Source organism: Oncorhynchus keta, chromosome 20, assembly GCF_023373465.1.
Source record: "Oncorhynchus keta strain PuntledgeMale-10-30-2019 chromosome 20, Oket_V2, whole genome shotgun sequence".
Lineage (NCBI taxonomy): Eukaryota > Metazoa > Chordata > Actinopteri > Salmoniformes > Salmonidae > Oncorhynchus > Oncorhynchus keta.
The window spans coordinates 27,300,656-27,325,699 of record NC_068440.1 but is presented as its reverse complement, the minus strand read 5'-3'; the positions used below and the strand labels follow the sequence as shown (position 1 = coordinate 27,325,699).

The following is a 25,044-nucleotide window of genomic DNA, read 5'->3' as shown; positions in this document are numbered from 1 at the left end:
GTAGGAAATCAAGGTAGAATCCTTATCGATCCGAGTTATCCTTTTGAGTTGGTAAAGCCTATGGAATACACAAAGCTTGCCTAACTGAAAAGCCAACACACCTGATCGGTTGTCTTATGGTCGAGGAGATCCACATGTTGGCTTTGGGAATCGAAAATGGAGAGCGCCATGCCTTTTCTTTAACTTTCCAGGATATGAAGTTATTGAAATTATAGTATTTTAGAAATATGGCCTTCAACGAATATCCTGACTTTATGTAGCCTATTGCATCATGGTCACACGTTTATTTGTGTTTATCCTTTACACGTTTGACCAGGTTCACCGAAACCTAGTTTCACTGAAGACCAAATGTTGACCACATCATTTGTAGCCTATGTGCAAATGTTATATTGATAAAGAAGGTGAGACGAGGTGGGTTTGTGCGTTGGTTATATAACAATGCAATTGGAATGTAATTTGATATTAATTGTATTGTGTCCAATACGATGTTCATGTTGTTATCGGTGTGTTATTGTGTCTACCTGTGATGTATTGGGAATTCTGTTGTGTCGTCGACCCATTGTAACTTATTAACGTGATGACATTTCTATCGAACTTTTTGAATGAACAACTGAATGTGACATTGTGCAATACTTTGTGTTTCTTTAAGAATGTATATTTGGTTAATGTGAAATCGAAGCTCGTTGTAATGTGACTAACACGGTATGTCTTTGAATAGATTTTATTTGGCATATTTCAGAATGTGAAATAAAGGTTATATTTTATTCGATCTATAAATTTTTCCCTTACAAAATCGTGTATAGCGGATGTCATAAGGTGAATGCACCAATTTGTAAGTCGCTCTGGATAAGAGCGTCTGCTAAATGACTTAAATGTAAATGTAAATAACCATTGCACCATTGATTGTTTGTCTTACGAATGCAAAACATGTAGGAATTTCCTTTACAAAAATGAATTTTCCTGATGAGACATACGACTAAATCACGACGGATTATAAGTATTTCTTAACCGAGGACAAAGTAAAACATAAAATACAATTCCGTTCACAGGAATCAAAGGTCTGTGAAGTTTAGACATTTTTAATCAAAACCAACGGATGTCAATACAGATGTATTTAAAGTTTGGCTTTTGCACAAATTATGTTTTTTTTTTTCATGAAAACTAGGAACGGTAAAGCCCATCTAAAAATGTAGGCTAGCCTATATATTTAGGCGAATGGGCATTATTGTTGAACACTTGCAGACTATAGGTTATAGGTTTTTTGGTGTAATTTGTTAACACTTTTTTGATGTTCGTTTCCGTAAACTATTGTGTAATATAGCCTGCTGTTTTTTAAGAACTTTATTTTATGTTAAAGCTAGTGGGAAATTCTGCTGTTTATTGTTAATGACGAATCGTTTGGCCATACAGAAACGCAAATGGTTATACATAGTGAAGCGTGTGTGCCATAGTAATAAAGTCATCAGGAAAGAAATTGGTCAACGAAAATGTTAGCCTAATTCCATGGTGACTCGATCTGAGTGAACTTCTTGATAGGTAGTGAGTGGCTGGATGTTCTGCAGCATATATACACACGTCTTGATTAGAATTAGCTTTAAACATCATGCATTTCCCTTTGTATGTTAACTGGAAAGAGTTCCATGGCCTCGTCCTTGGGACAATAATGTGTAGGAAGGGCTCATTCATCAGAAAGAGCAACAGTATCTTACAGGGGCTGGTGCAAATTAGCCTAATCAGTCCACTGATGGGGGACTGGTAGCGTTCGGAAATACAACAGATGTGCAACTGGCTAGCGGCTGAAGTTTCATTGAAATTAACTGTAGGCCTATATATTTACTGGGATTCCATTGTGGCAATAAATGTAACATGTAGCTTACGGTTTTAGCAGCCCGTTAACAAAATGTTTAAGACTTCTACTTTGTGACACTTTGAGTCAGAGCGAATGTATAACGGAGCTGTCAGTCAAAGGCGCGATTCAAGAGCCACCTTGTTGACTCTTATTTGCCAATTTCCTTTTTATTTTATCCTTTAGTGCCACATCACGTTAAGGGCCGGAGAACATAGAAGAGTTACGTGCCAGGCCGTCCTGTGGTTCACTGGCTCTACCGCAGAAACATATTTGTATTGATTTGGCTTTATTTTCTATACTACAATTTAGTTTCACATCACACCACAACAACTGGATAAGGCACATTTTTCTCGCTTTATGGATTGGAAAGAATAGACGGGTTGGGAATAGGCCCGCATCTTTGCAACGTATTCTGCATTCCACCAATTGTTATTGGAAAACGGTAATATGATGAGAATTCATAGCTTTCCAAATGGTTTAGATTTTCCTTTAATGGTTTTACAATTATTTTGTAAGCCTATTGTTACGTCACATAGGATGAAAACATTGTTATTTGCTGCGAAATGACAATGCCAGTCGAAACTAAGAATGTCTATGCTCTTGGTAATGACTTTACAGACGGGTCTTCCTAGCCAGTAGAATGTCTGGGCATTGTTGTGGCGCATGGCGGTGGTCAGTTCCTCGATAGGGATGTCTGTTCGGGTCAGACCACCAAAACAGACTGGATCTGCGCGCGCCATGGTCTCCGTGACAGCTCCAGATTTTTTGATTGCAGGCCCCGCGCCAGAAAACCCGTGTTTAAGACAGAACCTAGCTTACATTGCCATTTATTTTACAAGTTCATGTAAATATTTAATGTAATTTATTACCATTTCAAACGTTTGATTTTGGAACATCTTTGTTGGATCAACACATGTTAATGTGAGCAAAAAGAGAAAGTCCAAATGTAGCCTGATGATTTAAACCTGATTCACAAAACCGTTCTATTTGTGTCATAGCTTCATTGTTATAGGTTAGTTAGGCCTTTAGTTAGGCCTACACATCATGGTTAGCTACATAGAAAAGAAAAATAAATAGCTAGATATTTGATAACGCTAAATCGTGTCATTTCACGATATATATTGAGTAGCTTTCTCAAATTTGTTCATGACTAATTAGGCTATAAAGATAAATATAAAGTTAAGCACCGGATGTGGATTATGTCTAATAGGCCTATCTGAAAAGCTGACATATCAACTTATGTATCACAGATTCTCCTTCCCGGAACATGAAATTGATAAAACATAGGCTATAGATTGGACATATAAGACACATATAAACCACACATATGGTTGGTTAAAAAAACCACACACTTGTTTCAATATTGCAAGAATAGATTGCCCGTTCACAAAAAAAGAGGTACAACGTCAACAATCTATGTTCGACGAATCAGGACTGGGTTAGTTTAATCAAGTTTTTCTAGGAAGATATCAGTCGTCTACTTCTTAAGGATATACATCATGAAGAATCTAGGCTATCCTAACAGTCGAACATATGTATTGATGTGTTTTAATGTCCCGTTATGGCATGTTAACATCTGAGTGCATGCGCAATCTCTGTCATAATGTTATCTTTTTAAAAATGTTTAATAAACTATCGCAGTCACCGGTGGCAGGTAGCCAAGTTGTTAGAGCGAAAGGTTGCTGGATCGAGTCCCAGAGCAGACAAGGTAGAAATCAAGGTAGAAATCTGTCGTTCTGCCCCTTCGGCTAAAACCGAAGGCCTACCGGCGAACAGTGGATTAACTGCCTTGTTTTTTTTATCTTATCCAGAATATACAAATAACTACAAAGAATTAACTTTTTTGGACCCTACACGCGATCGTGCCTGTATAGCCGACAGGTTAAACAACATTGAGTACATTTGTATTGGAAATCATGTGGAACACTAATGTTAATCAATAAGGTTATGTTTTTCAACGTTTTTCGGATTCAGATAGACATTGTTTGAGGCTTTATGTTCTGTCTCATATCTGACGTCTGTAGTAGTATTTATTAGGATCCCCAATTAGGGGATCTACTCTTCTACTCTTCCTGCGGTCCAAGATGACTACGACAGTTTATTAAGTCCCTCATCCATCAAGAATATTCAAATAATAGGCCTGCAAATAAATAACTGGTTTGACGTGCTAATAATGCCTACGTTTGTTATTACTGTGTAATGGATCATTTGGACCCTGCACGCGACCTAGCTTTAATATCGAATTCGTAATGGTGGTATTTATACTGTGGCTGAGGCACAGTGCTTTTGACGTTTTTATTAACATTATTATGACGTAATAATAGATGAGAATACCTATGGAAAAATGCATCCTGAATTATGTGATCGCACCACAATAATAGTATTATGGCGCGAAAATAGGCAAGAATGTCTATGAAAAATGCTTGAATTCTATATGAATTAATCTTTGAGCACTTTTGTTGGCTTCCATTTATATCCTGAAACAAACGTTGCCATTTGACGGCTTGCATTATTTCATTTAGGCCTATTCTTGTTTTTTTTTTTTTTTTTTTTCATGGCATTATACTGTACCAGAGAAAATAGGCTATAGGTAAGTCCAGGCTGGTTTTGCCTATAATAGTCTTGCTTTTTTCTCCTGAAACAACATATTTGGAAGGAGAGCCTTAAGGAGAGACATAAACACGACAAAGCAGACAAAACACAACGACATGCCTATACTACTTCATATCATTTTCACCCGTCTTCACCAAAAGTCTCCAAAACACGAGACTGGTTTGCAAATGAAACTTTCCGATTAGCCTACTTTTCCAACGTGTGCAAAACACATGATGCATAACATGTTTCCTTAGACACAACGAGAATAAAACGTTCGAGAAAACAAAATGATAGTAAAAGTTAATGCCCTCCAAAGCTTTCATTAGGCCAGGAATTCTCACCCCTCTTCCGCCCTTTTCAAGAACTCAGCCGGGTCCTTCAAAGACTGAATAACCCAACAGACTCGTCGGCTAGACAGCAACTTTCAACTTGACCTTGGCCTCTAACCGCGTCTACCCCGTAGGCTATGTGAAAAACAACCGACTTGCCAACATTGAGAACTGTTTTCTGTCTTTGCATATTGTAAACATGTCGGAAGCGAGGGATCTGGTACTTGTTGGGCACACTGTCTATCCGAATTCTCACTCATTTCTTGAATGCTCGAACCTGTCGCTCTAATTTGAGTGATATGAAAACGGGGCATTTTGATTGAGAGCATCTCCCATGGATTTTAGCTTAATTATCTTTAGTTGAAAAATGAGATGGACGTGTTGTTCTAAAGCTTGTTTATTTCCCTTCTTTATTCCACTCCCTATCCGATAAGTGTCTCTTGGATGAGTCATCCGTGTTCCCCACAGTGGTACGGTCTGTTCAAACACTGTTAACATTAGCTAGTAGTCCATCTCCATTGTCGTTTATGGGATATTGGGAAACGTGTCCTTGGCGACCATTCCTTACGCTATGTACTAATTATGTGAGCTGTATTGGGGTGTGTGGCTTTGAATGGATTATACTTTGTGGAATTAATATAGGCCCACCATGTACAAAATAATCAGCAATGACATTGTGTCATAGACATGTTTACACGGACTGCCTTTATGTGCGTAAAAGCAACGTGTATGGATGTATTTAAGTTGGTGAGTCACCGCAGTCTTTTGAAACCGTCTGGACTACTAAGGTCCTTTTTATTTTGCTTTCCAATGATAAAATAAAAACCCTTTTCAAACCAATTTAGGTTTGAAGTGTAACCGTATATAGGAGTGATATATATATCAAATATATATAAGTATAGATATATAAATATAAATATAGATATAGATATTTATTTTTCTATTTACACACGAAACCCTCTCGTTTTGAGCGGCAAAAAGACAAGCCAAATCCCTTGATAGGTACCGTCATCTTACAAAGCTGCATTTTTTTCTACATTTAATTATCCGCACTGGGAGATATTTATCGTCCTCTTTGCATAGCCTATCACGTGGACCCTTTTTGGCCAATAGAGGCGCGACCTTGGTGCACCCGGGCGCGTCAGCGTCGCCTACTCTCTCCGAATCAGTATCTCCTTTTTTCAGCCTCTATGGTTTTTTAAAAAAAGAGACAGAAGCCTCAATGCTGGATGTCGTGCTATGACAACGTCACTGCTCTTCCGTCCTCGCTGGGTCGACCCGTCGGTGATGTTCCTCTACGACAACGGCGGCGGTTCCGATGAAGTGAGCAAGAACATGGACGCTGGCGGTGGTGGTTTTGCGGGAGGCAACTTTGCGGCAAACCAATGCAGGAACCTGATGGCGCACCCCGCGTCCCTCGCTCCGAGCACGGCATACTCGTCAAGCGACGTCCCAACCTCGGGAATGGGCGAGCCATCCAAGCAGTGCAGCCCTTGCTCGGCTGTGCAAAGCTCCTCCAGCGCGTCCCTGCCCTATGGATACTTCGGTAGCGGCTACTATCCGTGCAGAATGTCGCACCACAGTAGCATAAAGTCGTGCGGAACGCAGCCCCCCTCTGCGTACGGGGAGAAGTACATGGACACATCCGCTTCGGGCGATGACTTCACCTCTAGGGCCAAGGAGTTCGCCTTCTATCCGAGCTATGCGTCGGTCCCATACCAGCCCGTACCCGGTTACCTGGACGTGCCAGTTGTACCAACTATGAGCGGGCCAGCAGAACACAGACACGAGCCCCTGCTGCCCATGGAGAGCTACCAGCCGTGGGCTCTAACTAACGGCTGGAACGGGCAGGTCTACTGCACCAAGGAGCAACCTCAGCTCGGACACATGTGGAAATCCTCCATACCAGGTACAGCATAGGTAGAGAGCCCTCAGGTTTTACGCAATAAACCAGAACAACTTTTCATTGTGTTTGTTTTTGCTTAATCCACAACAAAATGTTAGAGACGATGCCTTTTCTGTAAAAAAAATATAACGCGTGTTTGTAAATTCATTTATGAGAATACAGTCTTAGAAAAAAGGGTTCCAAAAGGGTCATTCGGCTGTCCCCATAGGACAACCCTTTTTGGTTCCTGGATGAACCCCTTTGGGTTCCATGTATAACCTTCTGTGGAAAGGGTTCTATATGGAACCCAAAGGGGTTCTATCGGGAACCAAAAACGGTTATTCGAATGCTTCTCCTATAGGGACAGCCGAAGAACCCCTTTATGTTTTAGACGTAACCTTTTTATGTGTATGGTTTATGAACGGCTTACTATATCCATTTCGCTTTCCGTTTTGCTCCACCAGACGCGGTGTCTCCTGTGGGAGGGGACCTGAGCTCCTTCCGACGTGGAAGAAAGAAGCGCGTGCCATACACCAAGGTGCAACTGAAGGAACTTGAGTGCGAGTACGCGGCCAATAAATTCATAACAAAGGACAAACGAAGGAGGATATCGGCCCAGACGAACCTGTCCGAGCGACAGGTCACTATCTGGTTTCAGAACAGACGCGTAAAGGAGAAGAAGGTGGTCGTCAAAGTGAAGAGTATCAGCTAGTTTTGACTGACATACAACAATGGGATGGGAATTGAACACACACACACACACACAATATGCTATTCACGCCCTTTGATTGGAACAATTTAACCCTTATTTCCCACCGAACATGGTTCACAAATATACTCTGCCAAATGCGTTGCCGAGACCTTTATGGAACGAAAATGTAGAAAAACTCTGGACCTTCCATTTTCCTCCATTGTGTATTGTTCCCGGTGAATGGAGACCAAAGCAAGGAGAAAGTTAGGGCCGTATAATTTTTGCAACTGGCATGCAGTAACCTCAGGAAAACAGACACTTCACCGTGTGGAGAAAAAAAAAACATTTGGAAATCCCCAGGAAGTGACGGCCTTTAGGATTACAGCTTCCACGGTTAAATATGAATCCGTTCCATTTCCCCTTCAACACTCCACTAAACACGTGCATCTTAATTTAAAGTTTAGCTTCTTCAAACGGTTCTCCGGCTCTCACTCATAACCAATCCAAGGTGCTATCCCGCTTGTAATGCATACATCATTTTCTGGGAAATGTGTGCCCATGTGAACCATATGTCTTTTATATTGTGTGTGTGTATTCATGTGGTTGTATATAAAGGTAAACTATACAGACAAAACTATAATATGTCAAGGCTATCTGTGTCTGTTAAATATGTCGGTGTAAAACTATTGACACAAAAATCTGTCCAATAAAATCCGGACATTGTTGAATCATATATGATATCCACGACCTCTGATTTGAACATCCGTCCAGTATATTACAGAGATGGTTTCGTTTTTGGTGTGACGTTTTGAATGTCAATCGTGATGTTTTGTCATAGCTCTTCAAATGTGAAAGGATTTGTCATGAATTGGTTTAAGATATTCTTAGATTCAGAAGCAGTGTGAGAGGCTCAATTATCAGGCCTGTTTTACCGTGTTGTGAGGAACATGTCTGACCGGCTTATTATTTTATGCTTGAATGCGGAAGATCAATGTTTGTCCAGACTGTGTAGAACTACTCTGGGCTCTATCCATTTCGACGTTAATTCCAGGTGTCGCCTGGGTGCGATGTTATTACGAAGTGTCTGAATCTACCTGTTGAGTGCGAAATGTGCATCGAAAATGTCTCACTCAAGCAAATGATGGAAGTGTTGTTGTGTGTATGTGGATTATTATAAGGCCTATATCGCCATCTAGTGATGAGATTGTCTCAAGCACTACAGGTGACTGTTATTGGAGACACACTTGCATCTGAATAGGCCTAGTCTACCTACGCTACTTCAAGTAGATTTACTACCACAATCTGATAATAATAACAACAACAACAACAATAATAGGCCTATAGGCTACATTTACACGATAACATTGTTGAAATATTTAGGAACAATATTTACACAAACATTAGCCTATTTGAAACGATACGCCTACTTGCTCCAACAACTCTTTGTTTGGCCAATAGTGTTTCCTGTAGACATCAGTTGTGTGTACGTTCAGTTATTTTCGATTCTTTATATTCACTTACATGGTCTTGTTATTTAATACACTCCCATAAGCATTCTTATCATCAAGTCGTAATAAGATGAGGAGAATCTTCAGTCGGATGCACGTTGCCTCAGCCACAGTTAAAATTACCATCACCGAGTCGGTCACAGATTTCAACTATTTAAAAATGGCTTCCATATAAACGCTTCAGCGTCACAGAGGTATCAAATGTGTGTTTTTGAAAATGAGTAGGCCAATGTGCTGCAGATAATAACCATGCGGAGTTTTTTGTTGTTTTCGATTTCCTTGAGGTCTTGCAATTAGCTTTGGTTTTGAAATGTATTTTACATTTTACATTACATTTAAGTCATTTAGCAGACGCTCTTATCCAGAGCGACTTACAAATTTTCAATCAGTTCTTCAATCATTTCGTCATCCCAAGGACAAAGCATGCATGCAAATGTTTACCATTTTGGCATTTCTTAATCCCCAAATATATGACTGATCATATTTAGTTATAACTGGTGACCGTCTCGCTATCATGTCTACTGATAACAACAGGACTACCGTGTCAGTGAGGTAACTTGATGCGCAAGGCCATGAATGCTCTCACTTTTTCATTTTCATGGAAAACAAACTAACATATAGATTTGGATTCTTAGGCTAACTGTTGGAGTGTTGGCTGATTACATGCACATCTGTAGTATGTAATGTAGGCCTATAGCCCTTGAATGTGACATCGAGAGAAAAAATTGGCCTCTGCATTTTGATTAGCTAATGCTGCAGTATTCCACCCACCAGCCGTAACAGTACAACTATTAGCCTATACGATTGTAACTAATAAAGGGTTTAAATTTATAATTTCAAAAATATCAATTTCTTAAATACTATTTTGACTTGCACCATGCTCTGGTGATTGATGAAGATCACCATTTCTAGCGTGTTGCCTACCACTTATGGTTATATTATTGTATTAGTGACATCATATCCGTTTAGTCTCTGTGCACTAGGTTTAGGCCTGCATCATAAATGTATACTATTGCACAGCTCACTGGGCAAAAACTGGTTAAATCAACGTTGTTTCCACGTCATTTCAACAAAAAAAGTAAATGTCATGATGTTGAATCAACATGGAAAAATGATAGAATTTGAAAAAAGTCATCAACATAAGGGGATTTCGTATTGTTGTCACCCAACTTTTAACCTGAATCCAGTGACATAGTGAAATGTTTTGGTGATTTCACGTTGAATTCACGTTAGTTGATAACTTATTCCAAATGTAAATCATAACTAGACGTCGAAATGACGTCTGTGCCCAGTGGGAGACCTTTCTGCAAATATAAAAAACAACGCAGACATGAAACTAGCAAAGCAAACAAACACATGGTGATTATAGAAGGGAAGGGGTTTACACTCACAGATGCCAATAGCTCCTTGTTGTTATCGTCGTGAATGCAGGCTATGCACATTTACTACAAGCATTTCATGATCAAATAGAAAAAAATGAATCCTGCGGTCACTGAATTTAGCCAAAAAATATAAACACCTAGAAAAAAAGTGAATGAAAAATGTTTTTACAAGCTGTACTAAAATTTCACCCACGAATCACACTGTAGGCCTTCGCCAAGTGTGGCTACATATTTCAATTTCATTGAGGTAAGTTATGTTTGTTTTATGAATAAATATGCTGAGTGCAGGCTATGTCGAACCAGCAAAGTCAACCATGAAGCCTATACAGGAAAACATACCAACATATTCGATTTTTTCGCCATGTAAGAGGTTGTGCTATCCATATTTTGTAAAGATATTGATTTCATTACTGCGGAAGAGTAGGCTTTAACAGAACATGTATATGCTTAAAGAAAATGTAAGATTTTAAGAAAAGCCTTCGTGTCATAGGGCGTAGTAGGGTATAGTGCATAGGGAAATAAAGACAGCGTAGCCTTGTCTTTTGCTATCCTGAATCAGTGGACTCACACTTGTGGTGCATGGTATTTGCCTAGCCACCTCTCATTCGGAATCACACATACATTTGGATTAGAACCGTTTCTATGATGACAACGATTTAACATCGTTGTAAATGTTATTTTCATAGTCTATAGGCCTAGTCAAGGCAATACTAATGGGTCATCACATCAAAATGGTATAACTTATGAACATATCTAACCAAAGGCTATAAGCTTAAGGCCGCAAGTGCTCAAAATAATTAGTTTATACTTGTATTTAATTCTGTATTAGGCTAATAGTAATACATTAATAAAATATGGTGTATGGTTGAAAATAAATTAGGATTTTTAGTTTATTAAAAAAAAAATTAAATTGGTAACAAGCTATGTAATAATAACTGTTTAAACAATGATGAGCAAAACTTAAATTAATTATAATGTAAAAATATGCTAAATATATAAAGACATTTAACGTCTTAGTTTGTTAATTATTATTTATTAAACATGACACTATTCCTCTTTCTGACAAATTGAAGTCAGGATCAAGAACGCTTCAGCTGAGAGCACAGTCTGCGTGCGCTTGACACGGTTCAGACGCAAACACACGTGAACGTGCACACAACCCAGGGAGAGAAATATTCAAACTGTGGCAGGCGGTCAGAGCAGAGCAGAGCTGGACTGGATTCCATATTTGACACACTCCCAGTGCTCACTGCATTGTTGGAGTTTTGCTGCCACCCAAAGGCAACACCAGGAATGACAGCTTCTGCAAATACTCCATGGAGCAATTCAATTTGGAATTCCCTGTTGCGTAAAATGAATTAAATAGGTTGAGAGAGCTTCACATTACTCAATGTCTTGCTTGATTCACGCTTAGCGGCAAATGGGCAACGTGAAGTAAGAAGTACATGTTCGTCTGTAAATCTTTTTTGCTGCGTTATCAAATCAACCTGATGTGTTTACAGGCTCATGTCATTTCACTATACATTTTCCATTTCATATCTGCACTAAAAATTGTTGCCTTCTTCCATGGAGTACGACTTTTTTATTCGTTTTAACAGCTGTTGATGTCGAATCACACGAAACAAAAACACAAACATACATTTTTGTAAGCTTTCAAACATGAATAATGAAATATAAATCCACATGAATAGCCTATATGTAGGCATGTTGTATTAACCGAATAGTTGTCTTGTGGAGGAGCAGCCTATACTCTCACACTGAGCCTCGCTCTCCAGTTTGTCAGGCGGGGAGATGAGTAAAGGCCGGGGCTAATGGCGTGCTCTTTACTTTGATCTTCACTGTCTACCTGGGTAATGGAGACTATGGCGAGGGCTGTAATCTTCAACTGGCTATAGCCGAGAGATAGCAATAGCGTTTTCCGTATGCCTAGCCTGCTTGCCAGAATAGCGCATACAGTTGTACCTTAACCCGGTAGACAACGTGGGATACTCCGTTTTAAAAGCAGTCAACTTTAGGCTGGTAAACACCGTGGGATACCGGTGTTTTAACAACAGTTAAGCAGAGGATCTTGCCCGAGACTACGTTCAACACGCCTCTGTAGGCTGCACTCATGCCCTGGCCTATTCGTTTACTCATTTGTGTAAGCGGTGGTATTTTATCCTCTGACGATATAAATCCGTAGGTTAATTCTCAATTTCCACGAGGAAGGTCTATGGACACCAATACATGATTTTGTAGTCCTCTCCAAAATTAACCTTGTGTGCGCGCAAATGAGTCTGGCTGTGTAGTCTATCCCTTTAAATGAGGTCTTACTTACACACTTTGTTAGTCATTTGTGTCTTAATTACATGATGCAATTGTTCTCCACTTCGTATTCACGGAATACAGGTAGCCTATACATCCGTTTTCTTGGGCATTTTGCTTTGTTCTCGATGGAATTCTTTGTTATTTTGAACGGCAACACAGCTCATATAAACTAAAGAATGATCTGAGCATACGTATCATTATAGACACATGTGGTTCGTTTTCGTTTCATACCAATCCCTATATAATTTCTTCCCGTATTTATTTTTACTCCGAACTCTAAAACATTATATTATTTTATTGTATAGCCAAATATACGTTAGTTTCATATTTAGTAGTCTAGTTGAACACACTGAGTTGTATGTTAGCTAGGCTATATACTCTGTTACTGTTCTAGCCTAAAATAATATCACGCAGAACATAGGCCTAAATCATACACACGCCATTTTTAAAAATTGTGTTACTCAGATATTGGGTGAATTTAGAATCGGAGAAAATTAGCGTGTGTATGATTTAGGCTTGTTTGTAGGCCTATGTTCGGCGTGATATTTGTTTAAACTAGAATAATAACGGATAATGTAGCCTAGCTAAAATACAGCTAAAATACAGCTCAATGTGTTCAACTAGGCTACTAAACATGAAATTAAAAAAGGTTACAGTAGAGGCATAATTTAGCTTTTGATTGAGCTAAATGTCGAATTGACCCAAGGAAGAGTGCACGCGTATACATTGTTGTCACACCTCTATATGGGCAATTCTTTTTACTGGCACATTTTTTTTATTTCACTGGTGAATAATGTAATAGAATAATCACACGTGACGTCCATATGAGAAAATCAAGTTCAAACGCACGAGATGCGTCGACAAAAAGCAGGCCTGTTTTTGTTGCTTCTGTCACCGTCAGAGAAAAAAATATTTGGATATACATAGGTTGTTGCTATTGGTGGGTCTACTTTACCCTATTTTAGACTACATGCCCAAAACTGCTGTGAATCCTATAGAAGGCTATAAAATGGAGAGAAAAATACGCAGTTTCGTTTCACAATTTATTAAGCTATAGCCATTGCAACATTATGTACATAGGCTAAGCCAATGGTACATTGCGACAATTTTTAAAATGTAGCTTTTGCCTTGTGAAGTTATTTGCTCGCCAATTCTGAGCTAAATCCACATGATTATAACCCATATTCCAACACAAGGTTAGTTCGGTTCTTGCGGTTGTCCACTCTCCATCGCTGATGTCATTTTACTCGTTTTGTGGTACTCTGTCCTTGAGATTTAAATGAGAGACTGATATCAGTCGTTTCCCTTGAATTGATCCAAGAGATAGTACGGCTAAAGCCACGTCCTCCCATTGACCATGAAGTTGAATCGTGTTCCCACTAGTCGGGGTTTGTCCTTGTGTGGTCCCTCCTCTGTCCCTCTGTCGTCGCCATCGCCCTCTCCCAACATTTCTGTGACCTGTGGATAAATCAACAGTTCTTTACTGATTTAAATAAAGTTCACGCCTCCTGGTATCTTCGTGTTTGTTAATTCGTATTGACGTACATGCCAGGGCTTTTTGATCAAGTTTCATATGAATATATCTGTGTAGTAGTAATCGCCCTCCTTGACGCCCTCTTCGCTTATAGTCATAGACTTGATAACGGCCTACAACTCAACAGCCAATATGGGATATAAGTTTTAAAAAACACCTATATATTTTTTTAGAATTTGGGCATGAGATTATCGTAAACTACATTTTAGTTCTACTTTTTACGAATCAAAGGAAGCACGTGTTTGTATGGAAATCCAGAGCAGTCACGTTAATGGTAAAGGCGTTGTGTTGTGTGTTGAGGCTGTGCTTAATTGAGTAGCGCCTATGTACAAAATACAAAAAGGTCGAATACTGTTCATTAACTGTTACGTTTCAAGTTTTAATGTCACGTGCACAAGTACAGTGAAATGCCTTTCTTGCATACTCTAAACCTTTTATCAATATCAATATAGCAATAAAATAACATAACGTAGAACAAAAACACACGATCAATACAAATAAGAAATAAGAAGAACACGATAAAGTAAGAAGCTTTCTACAGGGTCAATTCCAATACCATATTTAGAATGTGCAGGGATACTGGAGTGACAGAGATATATATGTATAGGGGTAAGGTGACTAGGCATCAGGATATACCATAAACAGAGTAGCAGCAGCGTATATTATGATTTTATTTCTGCACTTTTTCTATGCACACTCACGGGACTCTACTCACTCACGCACACTGACACTCCACACACACATAATATGCTCACACATTTATACTGACTCTACACAGAGATATTCTGGGTTGGGTTTAGAATGAACGTTATTGTAACGTGGGAATGGGTTGATGAGATAGACACATTATGCATATAGCCCCATTGGAGTAGCGTATTCGATGTTTAACAATCATTCAACTGCAATTGCTGAAGATGTATAGGACATCACCAAAGTTTTTTCTTTGAAAACAGTAGCACTCGACATTTTGAGTAGCACGCGACATTTTGTTTCCCATTCATCGACTCTAAGCTGAACAAATAAACGGTACACAAAACATGGTACACGCCACAAATAAATGGTACACACCACAAATAAATGGTACACACCACAAATACATGGAACACACCACAAATAAATGGTATACACCACTTTCTGAATGGTAAAATCGCACTTTGACCAACAACAAAAGTTAATGATTGTCAACCTCTAACTCTAGCTATTGTTGTGTAGGTTATCAACAATCCCTGGGCTTTAGTAGTACGTTTAAATATAATTGAACAACAGAGACAGAAACAGTGTAAAATGTACAGTAAAGATTGAATTGTTTCATCATGTAAAACGATTTATGCCATGTGTGCCATATTTGTCAAAGGAAATGACAACCAATACTGCAAAAGTACCTAATATTGACTTAGATATGTCTAAAGTTAGTGTTTGGTCTTTCTCTTTAATAATGCTTACTCTGGCAGTCCTTTCGCCTTCATTACCATCAGTGGGACTATATAAATCCCTATTCATATCCCTTTGTTGAGAACAGATCTGGCGAAGTGAATATTTTACTGTGCGTAAAGTGCATTGTTTAATGTAGCAAATGGAGAAGACTATAATCAATGTGCTCTTGATCATTAGAATTCTCTGAAGTAATATCAAGTTTGCAACTAATCTCAGTGTAAACTTACTGGTGTCTAGGGTTCTACTGAAAACTACACCAAAACATCTGCTAGTCTTGGACGCAGTCCACGCAAGTTAAGTTCATTTTTAGACCTCACTTCACACATGCAGACGTCGATCGGTCTGGTAACCTAAAGCCACCTTCTTCTTTCCTTAACTCACAGAGTTGCTGCCAGGAGCTGAAAATGCATTTGTAATCAGGGAAACTTCATCCGGGGCATACCGTGCCCTTAAATGGCGTCTGCAGTCCTTACTTTAAGGGCCTACCCCGTGGGCGGTGACCCTCTCCCTCCCCCGAACTTGAAGTCGACCGCACAGACAAAGCTATGGCGTGGGGGGCTTTTACGCAGAAATGCCGTCTCGTTTTTTGGCCACAGAAGAAAAGCCACAATAACTAAAGAGGGATGTCTTAGGGTCGACATGAATCAAGTGTGTTATGAAGCGTCTTCCTCGAACGTAAAAACGGTTTACATGAAATGTTGAAACTTAAATGTCTATCTATTGCTTGTTTCTAAATTTAGCTAACTATTTAAAACATCTGGGTCAGTATATACAAATTGTTTACATTGACAAAAAAAGTGTTTGCAGCTCATTTCAATTTTGATAAGAGTAAGTTAGAATCTTACCTGTTTAGGTTTAGAATGTCTGTTTTTTTATATGTCGCTGCACGGCTTTGGCTCCTGAGTCGGTGTAGGTGGCAACTTCCTATCACGCCTGGTCGGTTTGATGGTGTCTGGCGGAGAAGGAAAAATAGGAGCTAAGGCACTATAAAAACTCAGGTCTGTGCAGAGCAGCCACTGGTTTTCCTGGGCACCCTGTGCTCAATTACGGCTTAGCACAAGTCGTAGAATGTGTCTGGTTTGACGAAGAGGCGGAGCGTGTGGTCGCGAAGGCATTGTGTTTGTTTGTGACCCCACAATTATTTAACGTGACGATGCATGGACGGATAACCAGGGATATTCTAATGCTTCTCTTTTTTTGGAAGAGGGGTTTAGCTCATACGTACCGTTTCTTTGCACATGCTTTCGAAGTCGTATTACATTAGGCCTACATGTGTCATGTTGGCGCGTCCTGAAGCTCCGTGTGTGTGGAGGGAAAGGCAGATTAGATTTGGGTAAAGCGCTGCGGGACAAGGAGAGAGTCCCCGCGGTCCTAATCCGTCCTCTGGTTGCTCGTTCACAGAACATTGGAGTCAGATTCCACAGTCTCACAAGGCACACAGCACACCGCTGTGGTCCTTTACACTGTTGTTGTGCTTTGGAAATGAACGCATAACACGCAAGGAGACTGATATCTTAGCTATCCTGAGAGAATAATGCTATACTCTTAGCATTGTAATGAAAAGGTATCATCAAACAACACACTCCAAAAGGATACATCGAGATAGATATTGTTTTTTATTTCAAGGCAACAACTTAATTGTATAATATACTTTATTGGGTTGTTATTGATTCATATGCCTATGTGTTTTCATTCTATTTAATGGTTGCGAAATGGGTAGGCCTACAACACTCGTGAGGATCATGCAGTTTATTGTATTTTGTGTAATTATGAGATAGAGCGGTGGCCTTTTTTTAATGTTTAAGCATTAACCTTTTTTGACTAGTGTTCCACCTTTGGTTAGATTGTCTATACATCACGTGTTAATGATGAAATAAGTGTTTACCCAACATGGTCTTCAGAACGAATAATGGTTTCGAAAATAAATATTGCCCATAGGCCTACGGATTCTCGGGAAATTGTTTAAACGTTTCTCGGGAAATTGGGTTTAAACGAGGATAATATCTGGAGAAATCATTCAAAACAAAAAGTTGATTCAAAATCAATGTATTCCACAATAGTGACAGTTGTAGTGTGTTGACGTTCTCACCAAGAATTCGAATATTATGTGGACTATTTTCTGGACCGCTGAAGGGGGCTCAGTCGGCAAAAACAAAATTGTATTGTATTTCACAATGTCTTGTAGATCATCGAGGCATGTTTATTTACTCAATGCATAGAAATATCTGTGCGTGAAACGGGAAGTTACGCATTGTGTGATCTGTGCGTATTAATATTCTTAGGCGTACTTATAGGCGGTGAGAGCAATATCCGTTTAGGCCTATCATTCACAAGTTGTGGAGTTCAAGCTGAAAACAATCTAATTGTGTAGTAGAAGCCTAATTGTGTAACCTAACTAGTAATATGTATAATATGTATGATTCAACAAACGTCCATTTCCAATTAGGCCTTTTGTTGGTCAAGCTCTGGGTTTTTCCAAATATCCAGACAGACACCCACAATCGCACATTTCTCTCTATTTATTTAAATACTTCCTGTGTTCCAATATGAAGTAAGCCTACTGATCCAGTGGCTCCCTGGTTATTGCTGTCGTAAATAATATTGTGCAATATTGGCAACTTTTTAAATACCGTTTACAAAACGTCCGTCTTTTTTTAGGTGGCAAAAGTGGGATGATCTACGGATTTGGATTATTCTAAAAGCCAAGCGTCGATATGAGCTATGTCTGTTTTTGTTGTTTACGTGCTGCATGGCCTAAAATGTCTGTTTGGTGGCCGCGTCGTCGACACCTGACTGGAGACATGGCCAAACATCAAGGGTTACTGATTGACAAATGTTGCCGTGAAGCCAAACGGTCATGATATAATATTGTAAAGTATGAGCACACACCTGTGACAAACATCAAACATAACATGAAAATAATATTTGAGTTGTTCTTTTTGCAACTGGTGCGCAGGTAGCCTAGTGGTTAGAGCGTTGGGCCAATAACCGAAAGGTTGCAGGATCAAATTCCGTAGTATATTGTTCTACCCCTGAACCCACTGAACCCACTGTTCCCCGGTAGGCCGTCATTGTAAATAAGAATGTGTTCTTAACTGACTTGCCTAGTAAAAACAATCATATTCAGCAGTATTAGAAAAAGAGCAATTCATGAACGATGAGTGATTATCTGTACACTACAATACTCACTGGGCACAAATGTCAGATCAACGCGCGATTTACATTTGTTTGAGTTGTCAACGTGAATTCAACGTGTAATGATCAAAAACAATTCGCCATGTCATTGGATTTAGGTTTAAAAAAATGCCCTTACCTTGATGACTTTTGGCAAATCCAATTACTTTTCCATGTCATCACATATATTTTTGGGGGTTGAAATGATGTGGAAAAAACTTTGATTCAACCAGTTTTGCTCAGTAGGTATACACAACAAAACACTATGTCAACTCCAATGTTAGCTGTAGGCCAGCCCGCAGGTCCCACTGGTCGTTTTAAACATTCAGGAGCCTTACTGTCGCTGGGGCAAAGGATTGTTTTGCACTATTACTTTATGCCCTGGTGCCCTGTGTCATCTCCCTGAGGGGAGTAGCTCAAACTCCTGGTAAAGAGGATGTCTGTGGTCCATCAGTACATTTCGGGCTTTTGTGAGGGCTCTTATATTATAAATGACCTCCAGACCTATTGATTGAAATGCTCGTCCTTTGGTCAAGTCCAGAGGATACAGATATTACACGTGTTGGCACGCCTCAAATGCATAAGGTTTTTACCAACGACGACATCAAACCCTCAGGAATACCATAAAGCTTACAAGACGCATGGATTCAACGAGCACCCCCAGATTAAATGTCGAAATGCACATAGCATCTTTGAAATTGATATTGAATCAGGTTAATCCTTCGATAGCAATATGTCACTTCTCTACATTTTAACAACCAATGCAATTATTTTTTTTTCTGACTTGCCACATATAAGGGAATTAATTTTAGACCGACATAGCGATAAACCACCAATGTCAAGCTTCAGGACAACTTGCAGTCTGTCCCACACTCACACTCAGTCACTGAATAACTCCTCGTGCTCGCACACGCGCGTTCACACTGACTCACACACCCTCTCTCATTGCGCACACACACACGCTCTCATACACGCGAAAGCTGTCAATTTCTGCCGCTGGTCACGTGACCCACGCCTCCCTGGAATGGATGGAGATTGCTCTCCACGTCAGCCTACGTCTAAAAATTTCTGCCTCGCGGACCTGCTTCAAAGAGGCAAGAGCCAGGGCGCTCCAAAGCCATGTAAAGGGCGGCTCTAGAGGCATGACCCACATAGAGTAGTAGAGTGAAGGAGTGATGGATTTTGACGAGCGGGTCCCCGTCGGTTCGAACATGTATTTGCCCAGTTGCACCTACTACGTCTCGGCGGGGGCAGACTTCTCCGGTCTACCCTCGTTTTTGTCCCAGACCCCGTCTACTCGGCCCATGACATACTCGTACTCCTCTAACCTGCCTCAGGTCCAGCCGGTGAGAGAGGTGACGTTGAGGGACTATGCCGCCATTGACGCGTCCGGTAAATGGTCACACCGGGGGAACCTGCCCCAGTGCTACCCCACCACGGAGGACATGGTACATCGGGACTGTATGTCCTCGCAGCCCACCATGGGGGAAATGTTTGCCAAGAACAACCCTACCGCCGCTGCGTATCACCACCACTCCGGCGCGGGCTGTGCAGTGTCCAATTTCTACGGGAACGTTGGCAGAAATGGGGTGCTGCCCCAAGCCTTCGACCAGTTTTTCGACACAGCGTACGCCAACGCCTTAGAAACTCCGTCGTCTAACGACTACTCAGGGGACAAAACGGCCAAAAAGCAGACAAGCTCCGCCGCAGAACACGTGCCATCGTGCCGGGAAACGGAGGGGAAGGAGCCGCGCGAAGATGCCAGCAGCCCGGAGTCCTCTTCCGGCAACAATGAGGAGAAATCGAGCAGCAGCAGTACGTATTAAGTCAGCACCCTGGTTATGAGAGAAAGTTTGCAATCTAGCGCGTTGCAGTTAAATGTTTTATATGCTGTTTTATAAGCGTATAAGGTTTATATAGGGCCTGTAGATTTCCCCCAACAAAACTTTGTTATAAACTACAGGATCACGTGCTTTGAATTTAAATTGGCTGTGAAAGACATCAGGGCTAGTGATTTTTCTAAACATTCCCTAAAGTATAAAACAAGCACGGAGTTATGACTGTGAATTGTAAGGTAGCCCTAACACTCCTGGTCGAACATTCATCTTTTGAATCATAAATGTAGCCTAATTTCACGGGTTTCTTGGCGTTAAAATAGCACTCCCGTGTAATGAGGGTGGTGCCTCTGGTTTAGGGGTTAGCACATTGGAGCTCGTGTCCTAAAGCAATCAGTCAGACTGTTTTACACTAGTATGATGTTATTTCCTAACGTGAGAAATCATGTCGCTGATCAAATATCATCTATCGATGTGTTATTACTTCTTATATTATTTAAAAATTAATTTCATTTTGTCTATACATGCTTGCATGCATACAGCAAACTGTCAATGATCATGTATTAGTGTACATTCCTATCCAGAACACTGCATATGCTATTTCATGCTTTCATGATGTCATTTAAATCACTGCATAATTAAGCTGTAGAAATTAAAGGTAATGGCAATATTTGGATTGATTTGGCCAATGCGTAATTATAGTCTACCTTAAAGCCTATATAACCTTGCCTATAAATCCTATAACATAGTCATGGATGATTTGAGATATTTAGATTTTTTTTATATGACCGACATTTTCTTCTCTTCTAGATGGACAGAGGACTCGTAAAAAAAGATGTCCTTATACAAAATATCAGATTCGAGAACTGGAGAGGGAGTTCTTTTTCAGTGTGTATATCAACAAAGAGAAGAGACTGCAGCTCTCTCGTATGCTGAACCTCACCGACCGCCAAGTGAAAATCTGGTTTCAGAACCGAAGAATGAAGGAAAAGAAATTAAACAGAGACAGATTACAGTATTACACCACGAACCCGCTGCTTTAGGAGTGACTTGTCATATGCGTTTACAGACTTATTGACTCGCTGTGGTCTCTTTCCCCTGACATATGTGTCAGCAACGACAACACAACAACAGCAATGGCTGTAGCTGCAACACGATGCTCAACTGTTAATTTCAAGTTCGTGGACAGGCAACATAATCTCTCCTGATTTCAAACCGTTTGAGAATGAGCATGATTTAACTGACACACTGACGGCATTTTGGCCATCAGACTTAAAAAAAAAAAAATCTGCGGATGTTGTCCTCACCAAGACTATGTTCTCTTTCTTGTGTATCCTAATATTATTGTGACACAGAGTCGCCTTCATTTTCTTCTCAAAAGGCGGAGAGCCTTATCAGTCTACCAATGACTGACCGGGGTGATTAAAAAAATACATCCTCTTGTATAAATTAAGTTTTCGGTTTTTAAGATCGTACAAGTGGTGGCGTGGTAGGACTATAGGTTTCCTGTGACAGTGAATATGTGATGTTGTGCATTTAATAATGGAGGCGAGGACTTTGGTGTGACCAAATAATGAGACTTGGGAGGGTGAGATTGTAAAGTGTTTTTTTTTGTAAGGTTATTTATTTTGTAGCCACTAATTTCCTAAAGAATACCAACTGCAAAGCTCTATCAGTAAAATTATAGGGATTCGGTGTAACATTTTGTTGACCCCAAACCCTCTACCATTGTAATATTTTCAAAACAATACATGTAATCTGGTTGTTTATATTTTGTGTACTTGATTACCACACCCAATTTGGCTTTTAATTTGATGTTAATGCACGGAAACCCCACAATGAGAAGAATGTTAACCCCATACAGACAGAACCAGATATAAGCTTGTTTAACCTCATTGCTGTAGCAGCCTATAGTCGAATTGTTGCCTTGCGACATGCGTGTTGATAGTACAGGTAACGGACAAGGCCGCAGTCTTTTGATACCCAGATTGAGAAAATATGCATCCAGGTTTTGTTCAAATAGGACGAAATATTTTTTTCCATTTATTCACAGGTCTTCATGTTTTCCATTGAATTAACATGAATGTTAAATGCGTTTTGAATATACTGTCAGGGACATAATATTGTATCATCTGCTTGTTATGTCCGACACATTCTGTATTATCATATATTTCCAAATTAAAAATGAAAATATTATTGAAGGAATGTACAAATGTGACTGGTTATTGTACTCAGACTCGAAACGGTTTTGAAAGCTGTTATTTCCGAACACTTTACCTTCGCATGGGCCTTCTACGCACAACTCAAAACATTTTACTTACAAAAATAAGACAATAAAATATAATTTTGAATTGTTCAACCTGTTTTGTTAATTAATAATTGATAGATTAAACATCCAACATTTGGTAAGTATGTTTATTTACTCGAATTTGAAACCTTATTCGTGTGAACTATATTTATGTGAGAGATTTATTGATTAATACCATTATTTCTTCAAGCTACTAAGATTACTTATTTATCGTAAACGTTGATATGCACATACATGTTAGGCTACTAATTAGTTAGACTTATATTCCTTATTTGTGAGGTTGTATTTTCTAATGGCTTTTGCTCATTGCAATTTTATAGGGTGACATGCATGCTTCCCACTATAGTCAAAAACTGGTTGAATCAACGTTGTTTCCACGTAATTTCAACCAATAAAATCAATGTGATTACTTTGAATCAACTTGGAAAACGGATTGGATTTGCAAAAAGTCATACATTTATGGGAAATGTAAATCCAATGACTGGGAAATTGTTGGTTGACTTTACGTTGAATTCACGTTTGTTGACAACTCAACCAAATTTAAATCAAAACTGGACGAACTGATGTATGTGCCCAGTGGGTTATCGTTTAATGGAGTTCATTCATTGGCTTTGAACTTTGAATATTTTTGCCTCAGTTACCCACAATGCTGTGGTAAACAAGCCTAATACAGTCTCCATATGCATCTAATTTTCATTCACCTGCTTGTGACTTGTCTCTCACATATAAGATTAAAACCACCCCTTCTTCCACAACATCCTCCTAAGTGAGAACCGCCATATTTGCTGTTATTATGACTCTGTTCATGAGTGCCAGCCGCAGCGCAATGGCGTTCATATATGACAGTCAAATGGGCCATTAACGCAGGGAGAGAGAGGCTGAAGTTTATGGTTGCCTCTCTCCGCCATAGTCCGGCCTAGCCTTGCCAGGCTCATCCTTTATGGCGCGCTGGAATTCCGTCCCTAATTACTAGACATCCTCCCCGTTGCCGCAGCAACGCGACCATAAAACCTGTCTGAGAGTCTGGAGCATTTGTACAATTGGAGTGCAGTGCAATAAACCGTCTGAGACCCAAGGTTATTCACTCTCTTACCAAGGAGACGAGAGCGACGATTGAGGAGAGGACGGATAAGAAAAGCCTCTGCTCACCGGCTGCTTCGACTTCATTTGAGAGTGCATTTCCCCCATTGCAGGTTGTCTTTCTTGGATCAGAGTCGTGGCCATGGCCTGGTGCTCATTCGCAGACGCTTCCTCCTGCCACCGGGCGGCGCTGTTGAGATCAAAGTCATTGCCGTGGATCTTTTCATCTGCAAGAAGAACCCAGCGTAATAAACCTTCAAGATTCTCGAGGGAAACTTGAAATGCAGGTAAATTCTCGAACAAAGCCCTTGCATAGCTTCATATTCTGTGAGATAACTGGCTTGTCCTGTAAGTCGATTCTTTGAACAGTTTTATTATGTCCTGCTGTATTTAAATATTTATTTAATTTAGCTGTTTTGATCATTAGGTTGCACATGTCAATATGGTGGTCAGTATTAGAGTGATTGGCAGTAGAATTGTTGAGGGCCAAGCTATGAAATGTAGTAACCTAATAATGCAACACATCTGTGCGATGCTGTGTGCTCTGCTAATTTTGTTGGACTTGTATATTTTATATGTAGGCTAGGAGCAAGGCCCAAAATATCTTGCAAAATCTATGCCCAAAATATCCAGCACACAGGCCTACTTTAAGATATCGAGGCTATTTACAGGCTGAACGTATTCTTTCTCAATCAGAGACAGATGTAATTCATGTCTTATCTGAAGTTTTTCATAATTAAATCTTCAGTCAGGTGGTGTTAAATATATATATATAATTCATGATTTTTCTGATGACCTGGAACTAATGTACGCCCTCTTAAATCACAAAAATCACCTATGAAGTCACTACTCTCACTCAAAGCTTAGCTTTTTGGACTCAATCTGTCTTTGGTGTCCTTCCAGAATGCATTACACTCTGGGCGGTGCCAAAGTATAAATTATGTGATTGGGAAAGTATTTGATTGTGAAACGCCAGGAACCTGTGTCCCTTTCCTTCCTGTTATAGAAAGCTAAACAGAGGGGGAGATATTCGGTATCAGTCCAAGAGGCGAGGGGGGTTCTCCATGGCTGTTGCATGCGCGTGGACTCCCGTCTCCTACTCCTTTGTTTCTCGTGAAAAATAAATACTTCCG

The 25,044-nt window shown here is 39.9% G+C and overlaps 2 protein-coding genes and 1 long non-coding RNA gene across 5 annotated transcripts; 2 read left to right on the top strand and 1 right to left on the bottom strand.

Moving 5' to 3' along the window:
* The first annotated feature begins 5,924 nt into the window (after positions 1-5,924).
* On the top strand, positions 5,925-8,107 carry LOC118374526 (homeobox protein Hox-A13a-like). Its single transcript, XM_035760960.2, has 2 exons — positions 5,925-6,682; positions 7,123-8,107. The coding sequence occupies exons 1-2, from the start codon at positions 6,013-6,015 to the stop codon at positions 7,368-7,370; spliced, it is 918 nt and encodes a 305-aa protein (XP_035616853.1). The 5' UTR covers positions 5,925-6,012; the 3' UTR covers positions 7,371-8,107.
* Positions 8,108-12,990: 4,883 nt separating this feature from the next.
* On the bottom strand, positions 12,991-24,172 carry LOC127909930 (uncharacterized). 3 transcript variants are annotated; one of them, XR_008072974.1, is made up of 3 exons: positions 23,981-24,172; positions 16,360-16,466; positions 12,991-14,004 (listed from the first exon to the last, which is right to left on the bottom strand). It is a non-coding gene; the product is annotated as an uncharacterized LOC127909930 (long non-coding RNA). The 3 variants fall into 3 exon arrangements; XR_008072975.1 differs by lacking the exon at positions 23,981-24,172 and adding an exon at positions 18,828-18,984; XR_008072973.1 differs by lacking the exon at positions 23,981-24,172 and adding an exon at positions 16,740-18,744.
* On the top strand, positions 19,702-22,717 carry LOC118374517 (homeobox protein Hox-A11a-like). The gene is made up of 2 exons (XM_035760953.2): positions 19,702-20,503; positions 21,334-22,717. The coding sequence occupies exons 1-2, from the start codon at positions 19,864-19,866 to the stop codon at positions 21,564-21,566; spliced, it is 873 nt and encodes a 290-aa protein (XP_035616846.1). The 5' UTR covers positions 19,702-19,863; the 3' UTR covers positions 21,567-22,717.
* Positions 24,173-25,044: the final 872 nt, after the last annotated feature.